A 25,603-nucleotide genomic window follows, 5' to 3' on the forward strand; every position below is an offset into this window, starting at 1 on the left:
ACCTAATTGAGGTATAACATATTATTATGTTGGTATCGTTGTTATCGCTACCGTGGTATCGGTACGATATGGTTATACAGAAATAACGCAATAAAATATAAACAGATGTGTAAATATAAATGTTTTATTAGATATATTATGAGCAATAATAAAATGTATATACAAAACAGAGTACAATAAATGGTCAAGTAAAAAGTATACAAAAATATTTCAAGTATGTTTCTACAACGTTTTTTACAATCGAGAAATATTATACCCAAGATTTGGTATACAATTCTTGAAAGCGTGTAAAAATTAATAATAATAAATTTGAATACATAATAAAATAGTAGACAATTAATAATAAAAAAACACCGTGTAAAAAAACAAATGAAAAATGATTTTAAAGTTAAAAAAAATTTCCTCATTCTAAACGTATATTATAATATGTATCATAACAATTACGAAACAATATATTATATTAAGAGCACGACCTATAGTAGGTACGTCGGGACATTCCGGTTATAGTGTAATAATTATATCGAAAAGAGATCATTGACGAAGCAATAAGGACCGTATAATATATAAATATAGTTCACTCGATTTCTTGCGCGTAAAAAATGTATAATAATAATTATACTGGAGTTATGTATATTTCAGCGAAAAGTAACGAACGGAGACAAAAAGAATCGGGATACTTGTTTTGTAAAGTTGATGCCAAAAGACTCGATATAGTATATAGCGTGAGATATAAGAATGAACTAAGATTTTCGTACTCATTGTACCGCGCGTAAGAGATACCGTGTACGAAACGAAAGAAAAAAATGAATATAGTATATAGATACCTCTTATTGACATCTGTGTCATTTATATTTTTTTGATTTGATAAAAAAACTATTATTACATCGTATGCTATATATATATAATATACTGTATATTAACGTTGTACGAAACGAAACGTATGCTTAAAAATTAATACCTAATAATATAAAAGTATGGTAACGACGGTTTAATATGTTTGGTCAATTTGCGTGTATAAATTGGTCTTAACGACGGTAAGCGTGGTGGTAGACTGGTGCGTGGGCGACGTGGGTCGGGTGATGGGCAGTGCCAGACTTGTGTACGACTGCGTTGAAACCGTTGTGGTCATCGGCGGTGTACGTGACTTTGCGTGTGGTGCCGTCAGGTTCGACCAAGCTGTATTCACCCTTGACAACATCACCGTCCCTCTCTTCCCATTGGTCCTTGACATCGCCGGTGTGGTAGTCCTTCACGCCGTAGTTGAATGAGTACTTGGGTGGCGACTGCAGATTCCGAGTTTAGGACACAATAATATTGTATGTGTTAATATAACGTGACAATATTATGCTAATATTCTAGTGTACATGGAGGAGGAGATGAAAACACAATAAGGGGTTTTTCTATTTTTTCTTTATGGACCTAACTTTTGGTGGTGGCCGATAATAAAGAAGCGATATACGTAGTCTGAGTGTAAACGTATTGTACAAGGATTATAATACATGATCGATTTTTATGAATATATAGGAATGTGTAAATCATAGTTAAACGTAAGTTCATATAATCAAAGGAACGCGTATACCTCTATAAAACAAATGCTTAATTTTCAGAAAAAGCAAAATTCAATTATAATTTTTTTGACTGAAACCAAATATGTATTTGATATGTTTAGAATTTCAATGTTAGTCAGAAAATTGTTTATAGAAATAAGCTATATTATATAGGTGGTTGGCGTCCGTGGCATTTTCCCCATTCAATGCACCGAGGATCGTTATCATTATTATTATAATGTATTTTATGATTTGTGTAAAATTTATTGAAAATTAATATATTATGTTATGTATTATAGCATTTGCATCACTCACGTAGTAGTCAACGGGTTTCGAGGAGTAGCTGGGGTAGTCGGCTTGGTAGGTGCTGGCAGACGAGTAAGCCGGATATGCAGCGTAGTCGTAGGATGGTACATCTTCATAACCGTGGTGAAGGTAACCAGCAGGTGCGGCGCCGTGGTGGTAACCGATCGCAGCGGGTGCAGCGCCGTGGTAAGCACGGTGAGCCAAGTAGCTTCCGCAAGCCACGTGCAACAGGAGAGCAGCGAGTGTGCACTGCCAAACAGATACGAATACATTTCGATATTATTTATCAGAAAAAAAATGTCGTTTTTCTATTTTTTCATCGTTATTTTTCTCACATCGGTCTTATTACATTTACGCGGGTGTATATCATAAAGCGTCATGGAGATATCATAATGCATGTATAATATACATAATATACAGGTTATTATAATATTATGTAATGTATTGCTCCTATATAACATAATATTTCACAGGCCTTGTTCGTAACAATAATATCGTCATTACATATACATTGAACGATCAGCCGTATGGAATAGCTGCAAATATTGACGAAATCAACGCGTTATTTAAGAACAAAATTGCTCGGTGCTGTTTCCATCCCCAACGCCATACCTGCAGCGTAGGGCGTGCAATCCGCTCACATCGTGCATCTCGATATAAAAAGACACCGCTCTGCACCAGCCGTTGCCGGAGGTACGTATAATATATATATTCAATCTATATCTACAGTATACGTACCTGTTGCGTTCCTACTGCAGCAGCGTATTATGTATTATTATAGTATATGCACCCGTGTGCGTTTTTTTTTCGAGTCGACAACGACGTATAGCAAGGAACGACGAACCTAGCTCTCGTTCGCGTCGAATCGTGCCCGATGATCGGATCGCGTATATTATATACACATCATTACGCGTGGTGTACATGTATAATATATATTTAAATGTATATATACGGAATTTATCGAGTCGGGTGTGATCACGACCGCGAGTGTATAATACTTTATAGGATACGATAATATGTATATATTCATGTAGATATTTAGCGCCGCCGCCGACGACGACGAGAAGCGCACTCCGCACGCGTACACGTATATATAAAATATATACATTATGAACGTAATTATTATTTTTTTATTTCATTCTTTTGCGCGCACGACAATGGCACGGCGGCCAAGCACGCACAATGGACGTGAAAAATGAATCCGATAATTGGGTTATAGTCGCAAGAAAACGCGGTCAACGCGTGTTGCGCAATCGCCAGTCGTCGCTGCCGATGATCTTTTATTAATTGTAACACGCGGAAAACCGGACGCGTACGTATAGGTATATATTATATTATATTATTGCAACGGTCACACGTTATATATAATATATATATGTGTGTGTGTGTGTAATATTATATCTATAAAATATGTGCAAGCCGCAGTGGGATAGACTTGCGCCCAACGAGCGCGTAACACCGCTGTGCTGTGAGAATTCGTGTAGAAAGTCCAAAACTATATACATATATAAATATGGTATATATACTTGGTATAGTGTCGCGTACAAACAATGCGCTCGAAATTATATTTTTCTCGTGATTACGAATTTAATTCACTAATGATTGCGTATTATATTATGTACATTATAATATGTGTGGTTTTAGCTATTTATATTTGGATATTATACTGCGCGAGATCGTAAAACGCTTCGAATAGTACAGATACGATATAATATAATTGTGTAATAACCGTACCTATGCATATTATACGCGCACCAACTAAGACGAATAAAGTTTTAAGAATATATTATTGAAAAAACCTATGCACTAAGGCAGAAATACATGGCATTTGTCAATTTTGTCATAAATGCACTTAAAATTTTGAGTGTTACTGCGCAATCATTCATATATATTTCAACGAAGATTTGAATATTTTTTTTTCATCTTATCTAATATTTTATACTAAATAACTAAGTTTTATATTATTCCTATGGCGTAAATGAGAGTATAATACATTTCGAATTATTCCAAATAATAAATCATACTTTCAAGTATGAACGAACGTTAAAGTCACTCATACAGCCAATCATAACCTCTGTGGATAGATATCAGTAATTTATATTTTATACTTTTTATACATACATTTTCTTACGCTAGGTATCTATAATAGTTTTGGAATCTAAAAATAAAAATTTAATGCGATTTTTCCACCGATTTGGACATGACATAATATTATTAATATTATAACGTTGTTAACGTTTTAGATTTAAGAAATATTACATTTATTTGTATATGTTATACAAATGAAATTAAACGTTGCCATAATGCCTTTTTTAAAAACATGTGGATTGAAAATATTTTAGTTAGAATAAAATTATTAATTTTTGAAAGTATAAGTATGAAAAAAAACTTTTCTGTGGTGTTATCGTCGTTATCGAACTATAGAATTGAAATTAAAATGAACTATTTATTATCTTTTATACTTGTGATAAATATAGGTATATAAACATAGTAATTTTATTTTTAATACAACACTCATATTATACAATTGTAATCAAACTATTGAACTTTACAATTCATTTAGATACAATATTGACAAGTAGCTTAGCGATATTCACCGAGATCAGCTGTTATTTTTATTATTATATACATTACATAAAATCTTAAAATATAATATTATGTTATACTGACCTGTATGAACGCCATTTTTGGATTGAGTGGTGAGTAGTAATAAAACACTGTTGAAAAATAAAACACAACGTTGAGAACTAGCTGTGACTGTTCTAGAACACTGTTGGATTCAGTATGATCTGTACAGCGAACGGGACGGTGCATTTATACTAAAAGGGAGGCATCGGGCGTCCCCACGCTCGCCAGTCGCTCATTGGTCAATTGTCCATCCACGTGCGTCCGCGGTCGTTTTAGGCCGATGATATTATTTCTTTTTTTTTTACCAACCACTGGAGCCGTCGTCACTACAATTGCTCTCACAATAATCGTTTTTGTTTGGTTATTATTATTTTATTTATTTAATTTTACGTTATTTATTTTATTGTCGGTGTTATGGTAAATATATGATATTTAAGAACCTTGGACTAAATACTTAGTCAGTGTTAGTCAAGTAACGTGTAGTTTTTAGTATACAAGTTGCATACTATATGTGTGTTTACACTGTTTACAGTACCATTGTGCCAGTATACTCGTATCATGATATAATTGAGTGTTTTTATTCTGCGTAAAAGCTTAATACTTTTTATTCATCTTTCTAGTAGAAATTTTCATTTTTAAAATTCAAACGAAATGAAAGAGTTGTAAATTGTAATAGGTAAATACTTCGCCATCTACTACAAGTAAACTATTCACGACTCACGTACAAAATCCCGTAAGTCTATAGATACGTACATATTACTTTGTTAACTTAAAACTTGCGCATCACCACAAAATTTTAGAAATATTATTTTCTACACTAGTAAATAATAAACTACTATTAATATCTAAAAAATATTTTAGTATAAAAACAAAAAATTTGATGTATTCAAAATTAAATATTATACACATTTTTAATTTTTTCATCAATAATTACTATACTTATTTAAACTTTAAAAACTCTTTGTAACACATACCCTATAATAATTATACTTTATATCAGATAAACCTAATGAAAATAACTTAGTAAATTTATTTGATTAAATATAGTATACATGTTGTTATATTCATCTTACAAGAAAACAGTTTTCAAAGTCATAATATATTTTTGGAACATATACTATTGTGATGTTTATGTAGGTAATGCTATACATAGCATATAAAATCTTAATGATAACGATATACATTTTTAATACCTATTATATTTATATATCTTATATACATAAGTAATAGAACATTTATTATAATCAGACACTTATTTTAGATTTAATAAATAACTTTTTTATTTTTTGTTAATACATAGTACACAATTAGTAAAAAATTATTTACAATTAGCATATACACTAAAATACATAAGAATATGAGTTACGTAATAAAAGATTAGTTATTTAATACTTACACTTTATATAAATTTTTTTAATCTATTAGTTATCATATTTACATTTTTTTTTTTTATTATTTATAAGGATTGATAGTTCATGTCACAACACTATCTTCTTTTAAGCTTACTTGCCTAATTTTTAGGTATTGATTCAGAGTCAAACGCAGAAATAGAGAATTTGAGTGATTTTCTAGACATGAACAATAAATAATCTGAGTATAATATACACAAAAAAAATAATATATTATATTATTTTATCTGTGTATAAAAACATATTTTATTAATTCTAGCAACAGTAAAATTTGTAGTAATTTAAAATAACTTAAACTATATTTTTAATTTGAAAATATTGAGTGTATGAACACAATATAGCGTAATAGGTAGATAAAGAAAAATATTAATATAGTTGAACCTAATATACTCTTTTGAATTAAATACAGTTAAATTTCATTAACCAACGATTCTAATTTTATATTCATGGGTTTAAACCTCAATTTCTTACATAATTAAAAATAAAATTTTTACGTAACTGTTTGATATATATTTTATAATTTTAAGCTTTAATTTAACTTTAATACGAACCATGAATAATGATCATACTTAGTAAAGTAATTTATTTATCATTAATTAAAAATATAAATTGTAGATATTTATAATTATAATGTACAACATTTAAATAGTGTCATGTATAACATCATTAAACATGTAATTCATATTGAGTAATTGGTAATCTATCTGTTGTATAAGTAAATGATTCGCTTTATTGTCTATTAGATGGAAATAATACCCGTGACACATAATATATAATATAAATTCATGTTCTGAATAACGTGTTAGTACCAATGATGAAGTCTTCAAAAGAAGATAAAGGCTCTATGTATCAAGGCCGTCTTAATACCCATGTCAATATTTAATTTTCATAATTTTATTGTGCTCTAAAAGAAAAATCGTCTTTGAGTTAATATATATCAAGGTATGAAGTGTATTGTATTTACATTTGTATAAAAATAGAAATTTATCATCTATAGCAAATTGAAGGGCATTATTAAATTACTTTAAATGAAGGTCTCAATCTTTTGCACATACGGTACATCTTAAGATAATTCTTATTTCGAATATTTGTCACAAAATAAAATATATCCATATAAGAATATATCTCTAGACAATAACATACCTACACAAGAGAAATTCTAAATGTCCAGAATTCCTAAAACTTCCTCTGAGATTATTATAATTTTTTTAAATCTTGCACACAGCAAAGAGGACACTATTAATTATAATGTAAAACATACTATGTACAAATTAAATTAGATCAAATAGATAGCTCTATAACTGTTTATCGTAAAAATCATTATTTTTTTTATTTTACAACAATAAAAATACGAATAATTTTTGTGTAAAAATAGCTTTATATTAGGAAAAGTAAAATTCTAATTCACACGCATCAAATAAAAATAAACATATCCAATGTATGTTTTAATAAGTACAAATTATTTTTCAGGTAACTTATATAGACTAGGTATCTATTAATTACAATACACGCATATTAACTTAAAAAAATATTACGTATATTATGTGTTATGACTATAATTTTTTTTAAATATAATATAATTATTCTCTCTTCCTGAAATAAATAAGTGACTTTACGGAATCCCCGTAATTTTTAATTATGTCATATATTATTATACGTAAAAATAATTCGCGTTATAGAAATATACATTCACTCTTAAAAAGTAGCGATAAGTCGGCCGTATTTTATATTTCCATGGGAATATTTCAATGTTATGAAACCATTTGACTAACGCCATAAATTATAATACACATAATAATATATAGGTACATATTATGTTTGAATAGTGTCGAATAGTGTCCTAGTATTTTATAGTGCACTTCAATGCGACTCGTTATGAAAACTATAAATTTAAATAATTTATCCAAATATAATGTTACTAAGAATATTATGCATATGACTTCGATTTTTTTTTGTTATCAGAATATTTCTATGGTACAGTTGTAAATTGTAAATTCTGAACAATTTTAGTTTAAACAATTTTACTAAAAACTAAATATGACCATATTATGTGGTACACAATAAAACTATATACAATTTATAAAATTGTAATAAAATTCAAAATTATTAATAATTGTTTTTAAAATATATATATAACATTAGCGATTTGTAATTAAAATTGGTAGTATATAATAATATATAATACCAAATATATAAAATGTGAATTGAAGTGGGTGAGTACTAATCATATATTGAAGGCGAAACTAGAATTTTGCTTTATGGAGGAAGAAGGACTGATAATTTGCTATACAGAAGAAACTTACCTAAGACGTCTCATAAATTTGATATGTCGACGCTGTGGACTTAGTAAAAACTTAAGTAATATTTAATCATATTTTTACAGGAACCTTAGTGTAAAATATAATTTTAATTACGGTTGTTTTATTCCCAAAAAACAGAAAGCGTTTTTTAATTTTTCTAAAACTTAGGAGGGCATAAAAACATAAAGTGTATATTATGCGATTGCATATAAATCAATAAGTATCGTAATGTTTCTGCAATCTACAGAAGTATAATAAACATCGTTTTCGGTTTTTAGATCGAATACGCGGAAAGTGTATCTGAATTCAACACACATGTCGACGAATCCGCGTGTGTGAGTCATCGTGTGTTGTGCATCGCGGTCCGGATCCACGAGCATCGTCAGAGTAATCACACCTATCGCAATGCTCTATACATCATCTTTGTACGGTAAATTCAAATAATTTAATACAATATATTATAGTTATGATTCGTGAATATATTTGAAATCATAGTGTGTTTTTGTGTGTCCGATTAAATACTATACCTATATTACAATTGCACGCTAACGTACACGTATTACGTGTGAGTTGAATACGCGCCATGTGTAATACCTATCATGCTTTTTCGTTTTCTTTAATCAACAATCAATGTACACATATATACGAAGTATATACCTAGGTAATAATATGTACTACGACGATGATAATATTGTTATGTACGCGAAGAATTTCTCCGCAGTACTCCGCCGCGGTACCAGCTGTATATGCGTATATAATATACGTCGTACGTGTACAGTGATAATCTGTCCGCGATCGAAGAGGATGTCGTGCGTATACACAATCATATTATTATTATACCTGAACGCAGCACAATATATGTAATACGGGTATTGGCAAATTTCCTCGGGAGCAGTATAATGTATATAGAACTGGATTACGTGATTTTATTTTCGTGAAAAAAACGTAAAAACAAATAATCGAGTTGCGAAACACGCCGACTGCGCGTACAACCATGATACCTACAATAGATCTTCGTCGCTATATCATTTTTCATTCCACGGCCGTTGCCCAAGCGCCGGCAAAAGGTTAAGGTCGAACGGACGTGTATCTATATAATGTCTATTTTTATTATTTTATTTTCGTTATTACACGCGCACCGCATACTGCACATGTTATTATTATTGTTACGATTTATTTAATATAATGCTATCCGATGATTCGTCCATTCCCCGCAAAGACGTTTCGCTCTAATAATTATTATATTATTACTCGCCAGTCGCCGGCCGCACATACGCACCATAGCGCTGCTCGCGTACACACGACACTCGTTATCCGTTTCATTATTACTATTAATTTTCATATCTCAGGTACCTACTCATATCATTTTATTATTATTATGCGATCGTAATGATATTATTATATGGCGTGTTTACATGCACAAATACGCATTGTGATTATTGCGACACGCACTACGCCACCGCCGCCGCCGTGTAGACCATGAAGAATTCGACTATCATTTATAATATCATAGTGCATATCATTATTATATTAATATGTGAGCGAGTGTCGCGTGTAAAACGTGCGCGTAAGAAATTTGAATTTTTGGTCTTCTCCCGCTGGAACCCGCGACCAACCACCCATCCCGCCCCTGTTAATACCGCGACGGCTTTAAACTGATGTTTTTTTGTCAGCGGAAAAGTAAAAGTGTCGTGTTGCCGCCACGCGAAGCGTAATCTCTGTAGCTTTGATTACAAATAATGCAATGTGCATTATTATAATTATTTGTGTCCACACGGTAATAAGACACAATTTGTCGATTTCGTATAGGCACCTACGACATGTCGCGCGGCTACACGGTCACGTATTTTACTGGTCGTCGGTTAAACGCAATAAACATGTATAATATTATAATGTTCGTACATAAATATTAAATGTGTCTATAATATCGTTTATTAATATATCTACCGATTGTTATTACTAATTTCGTCTGTCGATGTGTGGTGCACATTATTGATGTTTCATCACCATCAGTACAAAAATGTGTCTTGAAACCGATCACGTTTTTTTTTTTTTAATCGATAATAGCTATGATTTTTTTTTTATATATATACGATAGTATAAACGTATAAATGCATTTAATATATATGTATAAACAAATTTAATTAAGAACGAATATTATGAATAATAGAACACTAATAATTATTGTACTAGTGGATTAATAGGTACCAGTGCAGTCATGATAGGTATCGGTGGACGGTGATATATACAGCTATATAGTCATATACATATTATTTTGTTAAGTGGTTGTAAATAATAATTATGATGATTAGTTTGGATTAAATATATCACTCTTCGCGGTTACCTATCATGTACCATCAACGATTTCTTGTATTTTCATATAATGAGGGTTAAGAAAAAAATCACTAATAGTGCCTATACGCTATTATTGATCACACCCATAAATGTCTTATAGAAAAATCATTTTCTCATTCAACGTTCTGACCATGACAATTAAAAATTAACTTTTTATATCGCTTTTGAAATTATTATGATATCTGTATGTCATGTATGCATATATTTTTAATACATAAAATATGATGTAAATACACGCATCTAAAATCTTAAACTCTATTGAACCTATATTTCAAAACCTTATAAATAAACAATTTTCATTTTGACCTGCACTCAGTGGACAGTGACCACTGACGGACGATTTGATTACGAATGATTATAATATCATTATTGTATCCACTCGAACGCATATTATATAAAAGAATGTTTTAAAAAGGATTCAACAACTGCACTATATATATTTATATATAGTGCATATTGCATATTATTATGTACCTACCTACTCATATATTATAATATATTTTAGCTTTTAAGAAATTGTTTTATGTCAACAACTGGATAATCCAAAACAGTTCAAGGTCTATACAGACTCTAAAAGGTCCGTATTGAATACACTGCAGTATAAAAACCATTAAGAGTGCAGTATTAGGCATTGTACGAGTTCTCTCACTTTGTCATACGTGACACGTCAATATTATGTACTGCTGGCCAACACGCATGTATCGATGTAAAATAGATACTTGAAATACGCAGTGAGTAACATGTATATGCACCTGAATAATATTAAACTATAATAATAACAAAAATATGTAGGAATATACAGGGTGATTCGTCAAGCTTGTTCGCCTATTTTTTCTTCGATATTGCAATAATTTAAAATTTGGTTTTTCAAATTGTTTTATATAAATTATAATATCTACTTAAAGATCACATTTTCAAATTCTCAAGTTTTTTTTAATTAATTAAGAAATGTCCTGTGGAGATCTAAACTTCAATTTTTTTTTTATGAAAATCTTCTATATTTTAATGTAAATTATTTAATGAATAATGTTTCTGAAAATATTCACATATTAAATCAAAATTCCAACGAAAAGTTTTTGAAATTAATTTCTTGGATATAAATATTTCAATAACTAAGAAACCATTTGTTTGAATTTAAAATTATAGGTAGGTACCTGTACCAAAAATAAATAAATAAATAAACAAAAGTTTGTACCACCAGAGTATCTTAAGTAGTACAATAAATTCAAAAGTTTGAAAATTTTGGCTTAAAATAGGTGTATGTTTAAAAATTCAAAAAATAAAAATTTGAATAAATACATTATTAAATTAAAAAATGATGGGGGTGAACATGATTGGTAAATCAACCTGTATATACAAGCTCAATGCATAATATACACAGCCATGCGAAAATCAGATAAGACAGCTCCCTAATAATCATTGTGTACATAATATATATTATGTAGATATATATTATATATACCTATATATGCGGGACCAGTCGCGCGAACAATCGTGCTTCGCGATTCCTCCCAGCGCCAATCGTTATTATTTAGGTATTATTATATGCCATCGACGATGTGTTCTGGAATATTGTTTATTTGTCAAAATAATAATATAATAATAACGACCGTTCACCGTTGCGCGAATGCTGTCATAATTTTTTTTTTCACCATTATTATGGCGATTTTCGTAATATAATTGATTGGATAGGTAGGATTGCCGACTGCTCGTGAACCCCGTATTATATTATATTGTTGCCACATTTTTTTTTCCGTTACCATCTCACTTGCATTATTGCAAGAAGTGTATCCACGTCCGTTATTATTGCACTACAATATATATTTACCTCTACTGAAGCTCTATGCATCTATAATCCTGATTGTAGACTAGCCCATTTCAGCTCGCCCGTCAAATCGAAACCATTTTAAAACACGACAGCTGCTAGTCCGCTGATCAACCGATTTTTTAATTTTTGCACGAGATTAATATAATTTGATGTGCAGACACTATTCTGCAGTCGAGGCTATGATATTGTAGTATAAGATTTTCTTAATGAATTTTTTTCACTATATCGATGATCCGATGGTCATATTTTATCTATTCGATAATATTAATTAATTCTATATATTATTTATATTTTATTCGACTTTTATTTGACACCTTTCTATATTGTTTGCAACAAGTCCACGAATCGGCCATAAAAGCCGCACACAATAAACATTTAACTGTATAATATGGTTGAAACTTGTTCACGTGATTTATTTGATGTACATAATTATTATACTAAGCGTACAATAGTATTTAATTTTTATAGTCATATAATTTTTCCTCGTATTTATGTATAGTTTTGTCAGTAGTACAATTAGATTTCGTTTCAATAATATATATTATACAAACCTATCTCATAATTTCTAACTCAACTATATACTATTTATATCTACAATAGTATTAGGTAAATCGTATATGCCTATATAAGATAACTTTTTCAAGACAATTTTTTTTATAAGAATATTTAGAGTATAGAGTTTAAACATTGACGAAATTTATAGAGGTGGGCTCCTTCACTTTAATGAGCAATCAATTTGATAATTTATAATTAGTTAATTATCAACAATAAAACTTTAATTTTGTTTGTAAATTTTAGTCTAAAAATAAAAAAGTTATTTAAATTCAAATATAAAATAAGACTTAAGACTCTAAAAATTATAAAATCCCAGATATTTTTATGAATGTACAAATACTGATCATTGATCAATACTATGATTAAATAGTAGAATTCACGTTTAGTCATTTAGTCAATTAAATATTATTATATCGTCTTGTCAACGTTTAGTTTTGCAACAAACTTGAAGTTGAAAACAATTCAATATTATTATTATTTTATAAGCTATCATAATATCCTACTCAATAATGTAGGACTGTTCGTTCACGAAAAACCATTTACTATGCACTATGATCGATTGCATTAGATTCATCCATCATTATTAAATCTGTAGGACTGTAGACATCTCAAACATTACCTGTCTCAGTTTGACATCGTAATATCTATTTTCAAAACAAAACGATATTTATCGTTTTTGTTCGACAAATTGTACTACATGTTTTGTATCTTATAATGTTATAAATTATATCATAAGTATATATATTATATATTTATACTAAATAAATATAAACTTAAACTTCTTTTGATATTTACTACTGCCCTAAGGCAGTTTTATTTATAAACGACCGATTTAAGTCTTTACAAATACAACACTTGCTTGGGGTAATAGATACAATTCGAATAAGGTAGCCTTTTTTTTAGTTTAAGACACTTCAACTTAGTCGCACAGATTCAATAGTTCGAGGCGTTTAATTTCTTACAAGTTGTCAAGAAGTTGTCTATAGAATTATTCACGTTTAACGTAGTTGAGCATCTCTCTTTTTTTCACATGTTTGCTATCAAACTGTTTTATTTCATCCTTGATGAATGATATATTTAGATCACGGCGGTCGATGTATGATTTCATCTTCATTACTGTTTTTTGCTGCAATAATGGTATTTGGTACAACTACGAAGGACAACATTTTGACAACGTTGAAGGACTTCGATATCGGATTTAATCATATCAGTCTAGCATAAGTATAACAACCACACACAATTGTATACTATAGATTTAAATCGATTTAATGATAAATGTATACAGGAGACTTTGATTGCTATGCGTAATGTGAAATGTCTTCCGAAAAGCCACTACAGTTTGCGCATTTTTTTTTTTATTTGCAATTTTTTCTAACAGACACAATAGGTACTAGCTAGTAGCTACTTATACATTAACACATATAAGTACTGGTATATTATACCACTTTTATTATAATAATAGTACCTATATTAAAATAATTGAAAAAACGAGAAACCATACTTGTTATATTGTGTTGGCTCGTACATAAAATACGCGTAATAAAAAATAAATTACTACAATTTAAAAAGATTTCTAGTTATATGTTGCCATATTTTTAGTTTATTTATTATTTTAACTACCTACCTATTACTTATGTTTTGTAAATTACTTTTGAAAATCAGATTTTTTAAATTATTATACTATGCTGAACTAGCTACTCGGGGCTAAGTAAATTCGTGGGTGGTTTGTGTTGAAATAAAATAGTCGTGATATTTATGTTTCATCGACACGAAGATTAATTATCATGATTACTAAAGTGTATATTATATTTTCAACCAACCTGCAATAATAATATCAGTATATCATCTATATTTGTGATATATTCATATACTTGGTTATTGTATTCTGTAATTATTTGAATATTATTATTATACATTCGGTTTATTGTGCATACATCGTACTTACTTACTTATTTATAATACTAACTATTAAGAAATAAAGTTGTTTATTAAAATTTTTTGATAGATAGTATTATAAGCGACATTATGTTGATTGTTGATGATATAAAATAATTACAAAATAAATAATTGTATTATTCATTACAGATATACCTAACATAAAGCTTGTATTTCAATATGCTCACAGTCATTATACTTATCAATGAATAAAAATTTAACTGATGGAAAATTATTACACTAATAAAGTGAGCTTATCGATATAAATAAAAATATTATAGTATACTTAATATTATATACTTATTTGCATGCATATAGTTAAAGTAAAAACTAGTGATTTTATAGTGTGCCTGTATGTACTTATAAGTAAGTATATGAAGTAACAAGCCTCGAGTTATTGTTACAAAACCTTATATATACTCGTTGTTTTTTCTATACCGTTGTTAACAATAATATAAACAGATTGTATTATACATTTTGAATGGCTCATATATACATTATAAATGCCGTTATTGCCGATCTCAATGGATAAATCTATTACTAAATAGTTTTTCTCGCAGACCGCACCGTCACCGTGCACTTATTATTAATTCCTTTCGATTTACCGTCCCACCAACCATTATTATTTTATTATTATTATACTCGCCCCCAAACACATTTGGTCCTGATATTTGACTTTTCGTCATATATTTTTACGCAATTTTCAAAGATATCCAAGTCCAAAAGGAAACCCGTCTACGGCCCCTCCATTATTACTCCATTGCAAAACCATTAGGTACCTATATAAATTAGTATATAGGTCATCGTTATAATAATATATAGGTACATAATATTCTTATGATTTATAATACAATATAATGTTCAATTTGTTATTTTTAATTTTTAATTTTTCTTAAAAAAAAACATTATTTTATTCTAAATAAGAGGGATATAATCATATTTTGAAGTATCATCAGATTCTTTACAAAATGTGCAGTATAAGAATGATTTATTATCATCAAGTGTAGTAGGTATCTACATTTTATACATATAATGAATTTTATTATAGGATGGTATTAGCTACCTAATATACTTGTTATTCAATAATTCATTTAAATGTTAAGGTACCTACACTTATTATTTTGTAGTTAACATTTTTTTGAAAATTTATTAATATTAATATTATTTCTTTTAAGTATATTTGTATCCTTAATTTATGTTTATTTCTACATAATTTGATAATATTGCAGAAAAACATTTAGTATATAAATATATATTTTATCAATATAATTTTTAATTACATATTCCTAAACCATATATTTGTTTAGAGTATTTTAATTCAATTAATTTTCAAAAAATTATCGGTAAAATAATTCTATAGATAATTAATCATAAGTTTGAAATTCTACTTTTATATTTTGAACACTGAAAAATATTTTACTTCGTAATATGAAACTATATATAATATATGTTGTTATTAAGAACAATTAAAAAAAAAAAAAATTAAAAAATGATAATGGCTCAAACATAATTCCTAACATTATATATGGTCATGTTAAGACTACCTGGTTTTTATTACCATATTACATATTGTGTCTTCTACTAGAACTAGTTCCCATCATACGTCAACTTATATACAAATAATAGGCATAATATTATACTACATAACTAAGTGCCTATACGTTCATTGTTTTATGTAACAGTCGTCGTCATACGGAAATCGAGTATTTTATATTATCTCATGGATACTGAAATTGTACAGAGAGCATATTAATATATAATATTTTAATATTTATATTTAATATAATATTGTACGTGCGTGAGCACGAGGTGGTACATATAATAATGTGATTCCATTGTGCACATCGTCGTGTAATAATTTTGACGACGTCTGTTACGCAACTGATTTTGATATTTCAATTATTTCGAAAATCAATTTAATAAAACACACGGACACAATCGTTTAATCATTTCAACGGGTCTATAACCGGTGAACGTGTTGTGAAGCCAAGACCAGAGCCGCCGCAGCTCAGGTTAACGTTATTACACCACAAAATTATTACTATACCTACCTACCTACAAATATTATTTATATTGTTTATGTAGACGGACAAATGTAATTGATTTTTCTAGGTACCCACCAGCTTAATCGTAAAAGTTTAACATCGTCTCTAATGGTGAAAAGAAAACGCCCTGCAAGAGACATTATAGTATCGTAATCTGTAATACTCGTAGGTATCATAATTATACCATTATAAATATAACTAAACAAAACAAATGTTTAAAACATAACGATATTATCATACACGTGTTTTATAAATACATACAATCGATATTTAACTTGAAATTTTCACATACGATTATAATGCAATAATGCGATTTTACACAACTTTTGGCTCTCGGACGTCGTCGGCGTGATATGTATCATACACGTAGACTCGGGTAGCTCAGATATAAATATTTATATTATCTATATACACTTTTACTTTTTCATAAAAATACTTTTAGTTAAAACAAAACCATAAAGTTACGTGTACACTGTATAGTGTATATGTCTCTGTATATGTACTTTGTATATCTCGACAGCTCGACACCTTTATAGTTGTGTGTTGTACATAATATACAATTTAATGCTATTTAATTTCAACGACATTTATACGAAACCTAATACTATATTTTATTCCCGCGTATCACATATAGTTAAAAAGACACATATTATTATAACGTGAAAAAATTAGGTCAAGCTCAATTTTTACATACACGTGTGCGTTACCAGTGGCACGTTTTTCTTGTATCCATAAATATTGTGTAGTTTTCAATTTTCGAAAGAAAAATAATAAACACACGTTTGTCATGTTTTTTCACGTAAACAGATAGCGGCTCGTATCAGCTTATACTCGACCATGTTTATTATAAGCGATAAACGATGTATGTATGTAGTCTTGATAGACTATAGTTTTACAGGTAACATAGACAAACTACATGACTAACAAATATATAATTTATTATTTTTGTAAATTATTACTATAAATAGTTGCTTAGATCATGTACAGAACAATTGCGTGCATATTATATTACGTAAAGAACTATTTGTTAACTTCAATGAAGTAAATATATTTATAAGATAATATATTGAATATTCGATTTTACTTAGTAAAATATTTAAAACGATATCAAAAAGTTATCGGGAGACACTACGTTTTAAGGCAATTTTTTTTGTTTACCCTACCACCATTATCAATTTTATCGTGTTTATTTTACCACTTGATTACGCGAAATTATTTTCTATTATGGTGGTTTTTTAAGATTTTAAAGCATAAAGTTAGATATAATTATTTTACTCATAGACATAATACTTTTAATAATATGTAGAAAATAATGATAATAACTAAAATAACATAAATTTATTGTAATTTCCAAGTCTTTCTTTTTTTATAATGATGACCTCTCAAACATATTTGTTCTATTATAACAATTTTGTTAATGTATTATTCTGTTTAGTACCAGATCTTCAATTTTTAACTATAATAATATCTAATAATCAATTCTATGTATTCATCATATAGGTATATTTTATACAGTATATATTGTAAAAGTGTAATATGTGGTTCCTATATGGTTATGTATTTTTGTGCTTCGTTACACTGTAAAATTCAATTATAAAATTTTATATTTTCATAATTTTTCGAAAATGTACGTAAATTTAACTTGATATATGATTATTAATAAAAACACAATCATAACAAGTAAAATATCTTGAAAATTTTTATTGTTTGTTATAAATATATTAATATTTATTTTTTTTTTATTCGTTTAATGACTAAAATAATTTTAGTTTTAATTTATTATTAATTTTTTTCATACTTAAATAAAATCATTTGTGTACATATATTTTGCGTTTTAAGGAATTACACATAAAATTTCATAGAGCTGAAATAAGAATGAGACCTTTATAATCCAAAAATCTGAATAAGGTATGAATTTGTGTATTATATATTACTGTGGCATTGTGTAACATATATTTATATACCTTTTACAGTATAAGTCATTACTGTGTATTACTATTAAACCAATTAATTAAATTTTTTACAACAAGAGAATTAACTAAAGTATTTTTGTATAGGTAATATAGGTACTAATTTAGCAAGAGAGCGAGCTTAATTCACTGCGGTTTTGTAAACAATATAGATACGTATAATATTGACCACGGACAAAAAGTTAATCATTTTAATCTTCTCGGAGTTCCCACTGGTTTGATTGCATTTTCAGTCGTTACACGCTTTTGGCTATTGAATAGCGTTTTTGCTATAGCTTTCCGAAATCTACTGACACGGTCACATAGTACATACCATCCGTATAATATAAACATTATAATAATAACACATAGGTAAAAACGCTTATTTTTTTAGGCACTCCCCGTCGTTATGTGTTATTGTACGAAACGAGCGACGTTCATTGTGCTCTCGGGAACGTGTGTGCTGCATATTATACTCGTTCGTATTTTATTTCAATTATTTTTTTTTATTATTATCGCGTCAATTCGTTGACACTGCACACCGCGTATACACATTATATAATATACGCCCGCGATTTAAACACAATCCCTCACTAATTCACAGCGTTCAGCTATAGTATAAATATCATACATTATCATTATAGTATTGTGTTTACCGATATATTACCTATGTATTTATTTTATTTACCTATATGCTCGTACAATGCGGCACACACACACACACACACACATGGACAAGCTCACAGACGAGCGCTATTGTAGATGTACCTATAATAACAATATTTATAGGCTCGAGCGCGAACTGGTTATTAACCTTTTGTGCGCCACTGACGACCTTCTATCATTGTACGGACGGTAAAAAAATATAATTGTGAGAAGAAAAAAATCGAAGTATGCATATACGAAAACAAAACATAACGACGCACGGCCGAGGCACGCGACTTTGGGACCCATTATACCGGTAATAATAACAGCAATAATAATAATAATATTAATATTTAACCTATATATATTATGCGTGAGTGTGTGTTGAGTTCTTATGATGGCCACGACAGACGGGGACATCGGTGGCGGCGGAGTTCGCCTTGGAGTCAATTGTGCTGCGGATAATATCGTAAACCACGCCAAACGGCTATATTATGTGTGTGTGTTGTGTATCTTAGGAAATCGCCTCGTGGAGACGCGTCGTTTCCCACACGATTTTTCCGAAAAGACAATATGAAAATACAGTAATAACAATATCATGACATTATTATTATAATCATTATAACGCATTATCCGAAACGCGATTGTCCAGCCGTGAAACGGTTTCGTAACCGACGACTACGACGACGACGACAGATGAGGTTTTTCTATTTTTTTTTGTTTCGTTTAATGACTAGGTCGGTCGAAGCAGCGGTGGTGGTTTTACATTCCTCGAAAACGACAAGTCACGTAGGTACCCGTGTAGTGTATGATAGATCTGTACGCGCGTGCCCGCCGTACGATCGCGGATCGTTTCGAAATTGAAACTGTTTATGTGTATCGGGAATTTTTCCGTTGACCTTCCGGACGTCAAAATAACGATCGACGCCCGCAAGTTCAAACGTAATATTCTCGTATTATTATTGTTTCGGTACCTATACCCGCGATATTAAAAAGTCATCGGGCACATAATATGCCAATCGTTTTGTTATTATACCACTATTATTACCATAATTTTGACGGGCCGTGGGACGAAATATCGATCCGTAGTGAAATGTTATTTGGTAATCTATCTGTAATAAGCGCGGTGCTCTCGTACACGATATTACAATAGTCCGATGAAATTTACGATATTGGTTTATTTTTTATTTTTATTTTTTGTTTTTCACCAGTCGTAAACGCAAGGCCAAGTTCATAGCGTATAATTGCAGTATAATAATATTATGTGTAATGCAATTATATACCGAGCAGGTGAAACGGACGAAACGCGTGCCGCCGGTACACGTCGTTGGCGAGCCGCCGCGGCTGCTCGTTGCGTCAAAAGGGGTGTTGCATATTATTCTGATGCTGATTATAAATAATATTATAATATACGCGTATACGTACATGCCTTATTTTATTATTATACATTATACGCGTTGGACGAAATGATATACACGATGATGATAATAATCATGATAATAACCATCATGATACGGAGTCACGTACGACGCCGAAAAACGGCCTGCTACGGTAACGCGCTAAAACAGCTTTGGTTAGACCTTAGACGTCATGATAATATATGGTGTATATCATAATTTTATAAGATATAGATATGAGTGTGTACCAGATACTTATATCGTTGTTTTGTAGTGTATGGAAAACTCGTTGTATTTCTCTGCGAACGTCGCACAGGGTACAATGTTTTCAAAACAACCTGTATTATGTCCTTATAAGATTAGTAAGACATGTATATGAAAATAATTAAAATTATAAAATATAAATATTTATTAAATAATACATACATTTTTTTTTTTTTTTAGATTATACATGTCAAATAAAATACTCGTGTTGATAGTAATTGTCAACCGCACTCGTTTTGCAGACATCGTAAGCTTCGCAACTGAAGATGAAATGAATAAGAGGTGCTAAAACTATAAGAGAGCCGTTTTCAAGTATAGTAAAAATTTAATGTTAAAACTTGGATTCAATTCTAATAAATTATATTTATTCGTGTTAATAGTTAACTGCTGGATTCAAATTGTTTTATATTTTTAAGAATCATTTGTATTATCAAAACGACACTACGACGAAGAGACGATTTCCATTTCCTTCCAAATCTCTTCTCTTTTTTTCATGAATTAATTAAGAAAATGACTAGTTGGGTAAATTATAATATACTATGTACATTTATTTTAATCAAAAATATTAGTATAGTTATAAAATAATTTATTTTTATATATTACTAAGCCACATTTATTCTTCATACTACCTACAGCACTACGCAAAATTTAGTAATCTATTATTTATTATTTTAAATGTACTTAATATAGGTAGTTATAATAATTTATAACCAATATAATTGTGATTAAAATTGGTGAACAATTTTTTTTTTTTTGTAATCCTTAATATTTTGTTATGGTGCTAAAATCAAACTTGAGATGAACTAACAAATACTCCAAGTTTCATTAATGGCTGCATGTTATCGCACTTATAATGTGTAGTATAGACAAGACGTATATCATATATAAATACGTTTATATGTAATATAATATAATTAATAAGTATGCAGTAACATTATTTAAATTTGATATAATAATTACGAAAGCATGAAAGCCAATGACCAATAACCAATGATTCAGGTATTCATTATTAAGATAAAGTTATTTCTTATATTTTATATATTACATGCATATCACCAATATACCAATAGGTAATGTCCAATACACACCATACACGTAGAATTCATTTTAGTAAAATGAAATCATCGCACACTCGTTGAAATTACCAATTTAAACGATTAAAAATTCAACTATTTCCTATGCAAAATGATCCAAAATAAATGTATTGTTCGTAATGCGTTAGGTGTTTTTTTATGTGGTTAACAGCAGCTCTTGACCGATATTCGTTTATGAGTCGCATTATCGCCGCTGGACCGTGCCCACAATATGCAAGTATATAAAGCCCTCGAAAAGACACGATAACGCGTGAGGCATCCATAAAAATTCTGAGGGAAAAGGTAAAACGAGAACAGTTCCAAGATTAAACAATAATTACAACTATTATTATAATTATATATATATAGGCCCCCCAGAGTCTGTATATTATATATATAGGAGTGCGCACACGCGAGTGCATCGACAGCAATTACGCTGTTATGCCGTCAGCAACAGTGTTAGTTGCCTGGGGAGGAGGTTAATGGTCATCAAAATTAATTGATACACACAATTTACACATACATAAGTGTACAATATATATGCGCACGGACAAACTATAAATGTGCGTGTCTGTATCCAAGTATGATATAGCGAGGCGTAAACACACGTATAATAATATAGTTTGTTATTATTATTTTTTTTTATTGTTTTACTTCATCTCGCCAACGAGCACCGAGATCGCTTTACTTTTTACGTTCTAGTTTATATTACCCACATGAGTTGCGGGTGATAAAAATCGATTTAATAGGCTACTTAATATGGTATAGGTACCTACGGGATTATTTTATTATTTTTTTTTTACATTTTTTTATTTTTTTTGTCATTCGAACTTAAATACGCGCATTCCGAGTGACCGACTCACCGCCCCACAAGTCAACGTGAATAAATATATATACATATATTTATCTATGTTTCTATATACAACACGCGGTCTCGTTGTAACACACTGCACACATTTTAAATACACATCGTGCTCGTAGCCAATGCACTAATTGCGCACCTGTGGTCTGTGTTACAATATATAATTCTATGGCTTTTCGCATTTTGTTGCCGTTGTTTTTACATTAACGCAATTTATACTTACAAAACTGACATGACAATACATTATATTATAATATGCGGTTCGGTCACAAGATTTAACTCGCGCGTGAATCGACAACGGCTAAGCGAACGCAACCAGTATACGTGTACATTTTCATATACTGCATAATATATAATTACGTCTTTATAATATATTATAAAGGTAAGCTGCAGTAGGTACCTAGTACTACCACCTTACTATTACCTAGTAGTAAAAGAATAATTCCAGTACATGTTATATTTTACTATAGATGTGACAGATATTTTTAACGATCGTTTTGATTCTAAATTTTCAGATAATAAAATTAAAAATGTATATCTCACTCTATATATTTCAGATAGAGATCCGAATTCATATAACATTATTATTTTTTCACTATCTTAATAATATCCCGATAGAGTTCTAAGTCCTAACATACTTAATTCAAAGAATAAATAAATAAATTAAGCACTAAAATAAATAATATTATAAATCTATATTTGATATATTGTAATGACCCATTATTTTTACAAAATAAAACCTGTTTATTTCATCGGTGTAGTAAGTATACTTAAGTCAACTGTACACCTTAGTTTTGTTATTACTAACTATAATCCTACACAATATTATCAATCATAATATCCTTAACAATAATATAATATAATAAAAAAATAATAAAAATATCTATACAATATTTTAAAGTTAAATACATAAATATTCAAATTTTAATATCAAAATTAGAAAACAACTAGCACTTTTGGTATACGAGTACACCTTTTTTTTAGTTATATTGTTAAATAATATATTGATGCGCAAATGATGTAAAACCTTTTAAACGGCTGATGCGCAAATGACAACCGGTGAATAAAATACATGGTAGTTCCTATTATTATTATATATTGTTTTATTTTTATGCACGTTATTACTCAAAAAATATACATTTATAATTATTAGATAGTCTTCAACCAATTTAAACTGTATCTCCTATGATTTGAACTGGCCGCAATCGATTTATGAAAATGAAAAAAAATATATCACTTAAACTACAATCAACGTTAGGTAAAACGTTCCCTGGTAAAATATATTTTAACGTTACTGCGTATATATAATATACTGGAATATCCATAAAATTGATTGGCGGCTTACATCAAATCAATTTAATTAAATGTTATTTATCTTATTAATAAATTGCTTGTGTAATTATATGCATTTTTTTCCAGTAGCCTCAAATTTAAACAAAACAAATGACAACCATCGAATCCTAGTTATTGAATTGAGTTCACGAGACAATCACATAAATATAAGTATTACAATATGGGTGTGAATAAATCGTGTTTACACCCAACAGTTAAACAAAATAAACAATAACGAGATAAGTATCTTAAATGAGATGTGGTTATAGGTCAAAACCTACCTTTTTCCATTATGTTTATGGAAAATATTTGGACTAAAACTATTTTTCTACTATATATTATTATATATAGTCGATACTCTTGGAGAAACAGTGAACCTCAATATAAAAACTTGTATTATTGTATATAAGTTAAATAATTTTTAGGAATATATCAATTCACCTGCAATAATGGAAATTGAAGTCATTTTTAATACGTAATAAAAAAAATAAAAAAGCTTAAAATTAATTGTATATTAGTCAACCATGATAAAAGTTGATATTGCACATTTGCTAGTTCTTTATTATATATTTTTCATAGAACAAATTTTCATCAATACACTTTATCAAACAGGCTAGATAAATTAATTTATGATTAACTGTATGTGCGTAATGTGGTTTATTGCCTGACATGATGAAAACAATAGTGTTTAATTTTTCGGGTGATACTACTATAATACGCGTATAACAGAATATTATTGGTACTAAAATTTTTCAAAACAACCTACAAATAGTGTTTATTAATACATTTTAGCTAATAAATTATGTAGTTTTTAAGACAACATTTATATTAGATTCAAAAAATATGTGTTAGCATAAAATATGGGAGGTTACTTATACGGTCAGCAAAATATATTTAAATTTATAATATAGGTATACCATAAAATATTTATTCAAATATAAATTAGATTTTGGATGCCACTGGTTTCCCGTTTATGTTGTTCACCTGTGATCAATACACTTTTAACTAAAATTTTCTACGACGTAATTATATGTTATATAATATTAATGTTTGAAGTGTTAACATAATTATAAATAACGTATGCGTAAGGTTGTAATAATTTAAATAATGTCGATCTTATTGTATGATAGCTAAGTGACTACTAAGCCTTAAAGCTATAATTTCTACTGTTAA

The 25,603-nt window shown here is 29.2% G+C and overlaps 1 protein-coding gene and 1 long non-coding RNA gene across 3 annotated transcripts; one reads left to right on the forward strand and one right to left on the reverse strand.

The window, feature by feature from the left end:
• Window positions 1-108: 108 nt before the first annotated feature.
• On the reverse strand, window positions 109-4,664 carry LOC114131097 (cuticle protein 19-like). The gene is made up of 3 exons (XM_027996238.2): window positions 4,524-4,664; window positions 1,863-2,102; window positions 109-1,283 (listed from the first exon to the last, which is right to left on the reverse strand). The coding sequence occupies exons 1-3, from the start codon at window positions 4,536-4,538 to the stop codon at window positions 1,026-1,028; spliced, it is 513 nt and encodes a 170-aa protein (XP_027852039.1). The 5' UTR covers window positions 4,539-4,664; the 3' UTR covers window positions 109-1,025.
• Window positions 2,086-22,029, forward strand: LOC114131098 (uncharacterized). 2 transcript variants are annotated; one of them, XR_007605236.1, is made up of 5 exons: window positions 2,086-2,273; window positions 2,327-2,546; window positions 8,469-8,620; window positions 21,344-21,475; window positions 21,544-22,029. It is a non-coding gene; the product is annotated as an uncharacterized LOC114131098 (long non-coding RNA). The 2 variants fall into 2 exon arrangements; XR_007605237.1 differs by lacking the exons at window positions 2,086-2,273; window positions 2,327-2,546 and adding an exon at window positions 4,965-5,214.
• The last annotated feature ends 3,574 nt before the right edge of the window (window positions 22,030-25,603 follow it).

Source organism: Aphis gossypii, chromosome 3 (genome assembly GCF_020184175.1).
Source record: "Aphis gossypii isolate Hap1 chromosome 3, ASM2018417v2, whole genome shotgun sequence".
Lineage (NCBI taxonomy): Eukaryota > Metazoa > Arthropoda > Insecta > Hemiptera > Aphididae > Aphis > Aphis gossypii.

Coding starts and splice junctions, on each gene's coding strand:
- LOC114131097 (XM_027996238.2), bottom strand. Junction 1,284..1,862: donor CGAAACCCGTTGACTACTAC/GTGAGTGATGCA, acceptor CGGAATCTGCAG/TCGCCACCCAAGTACTCATT.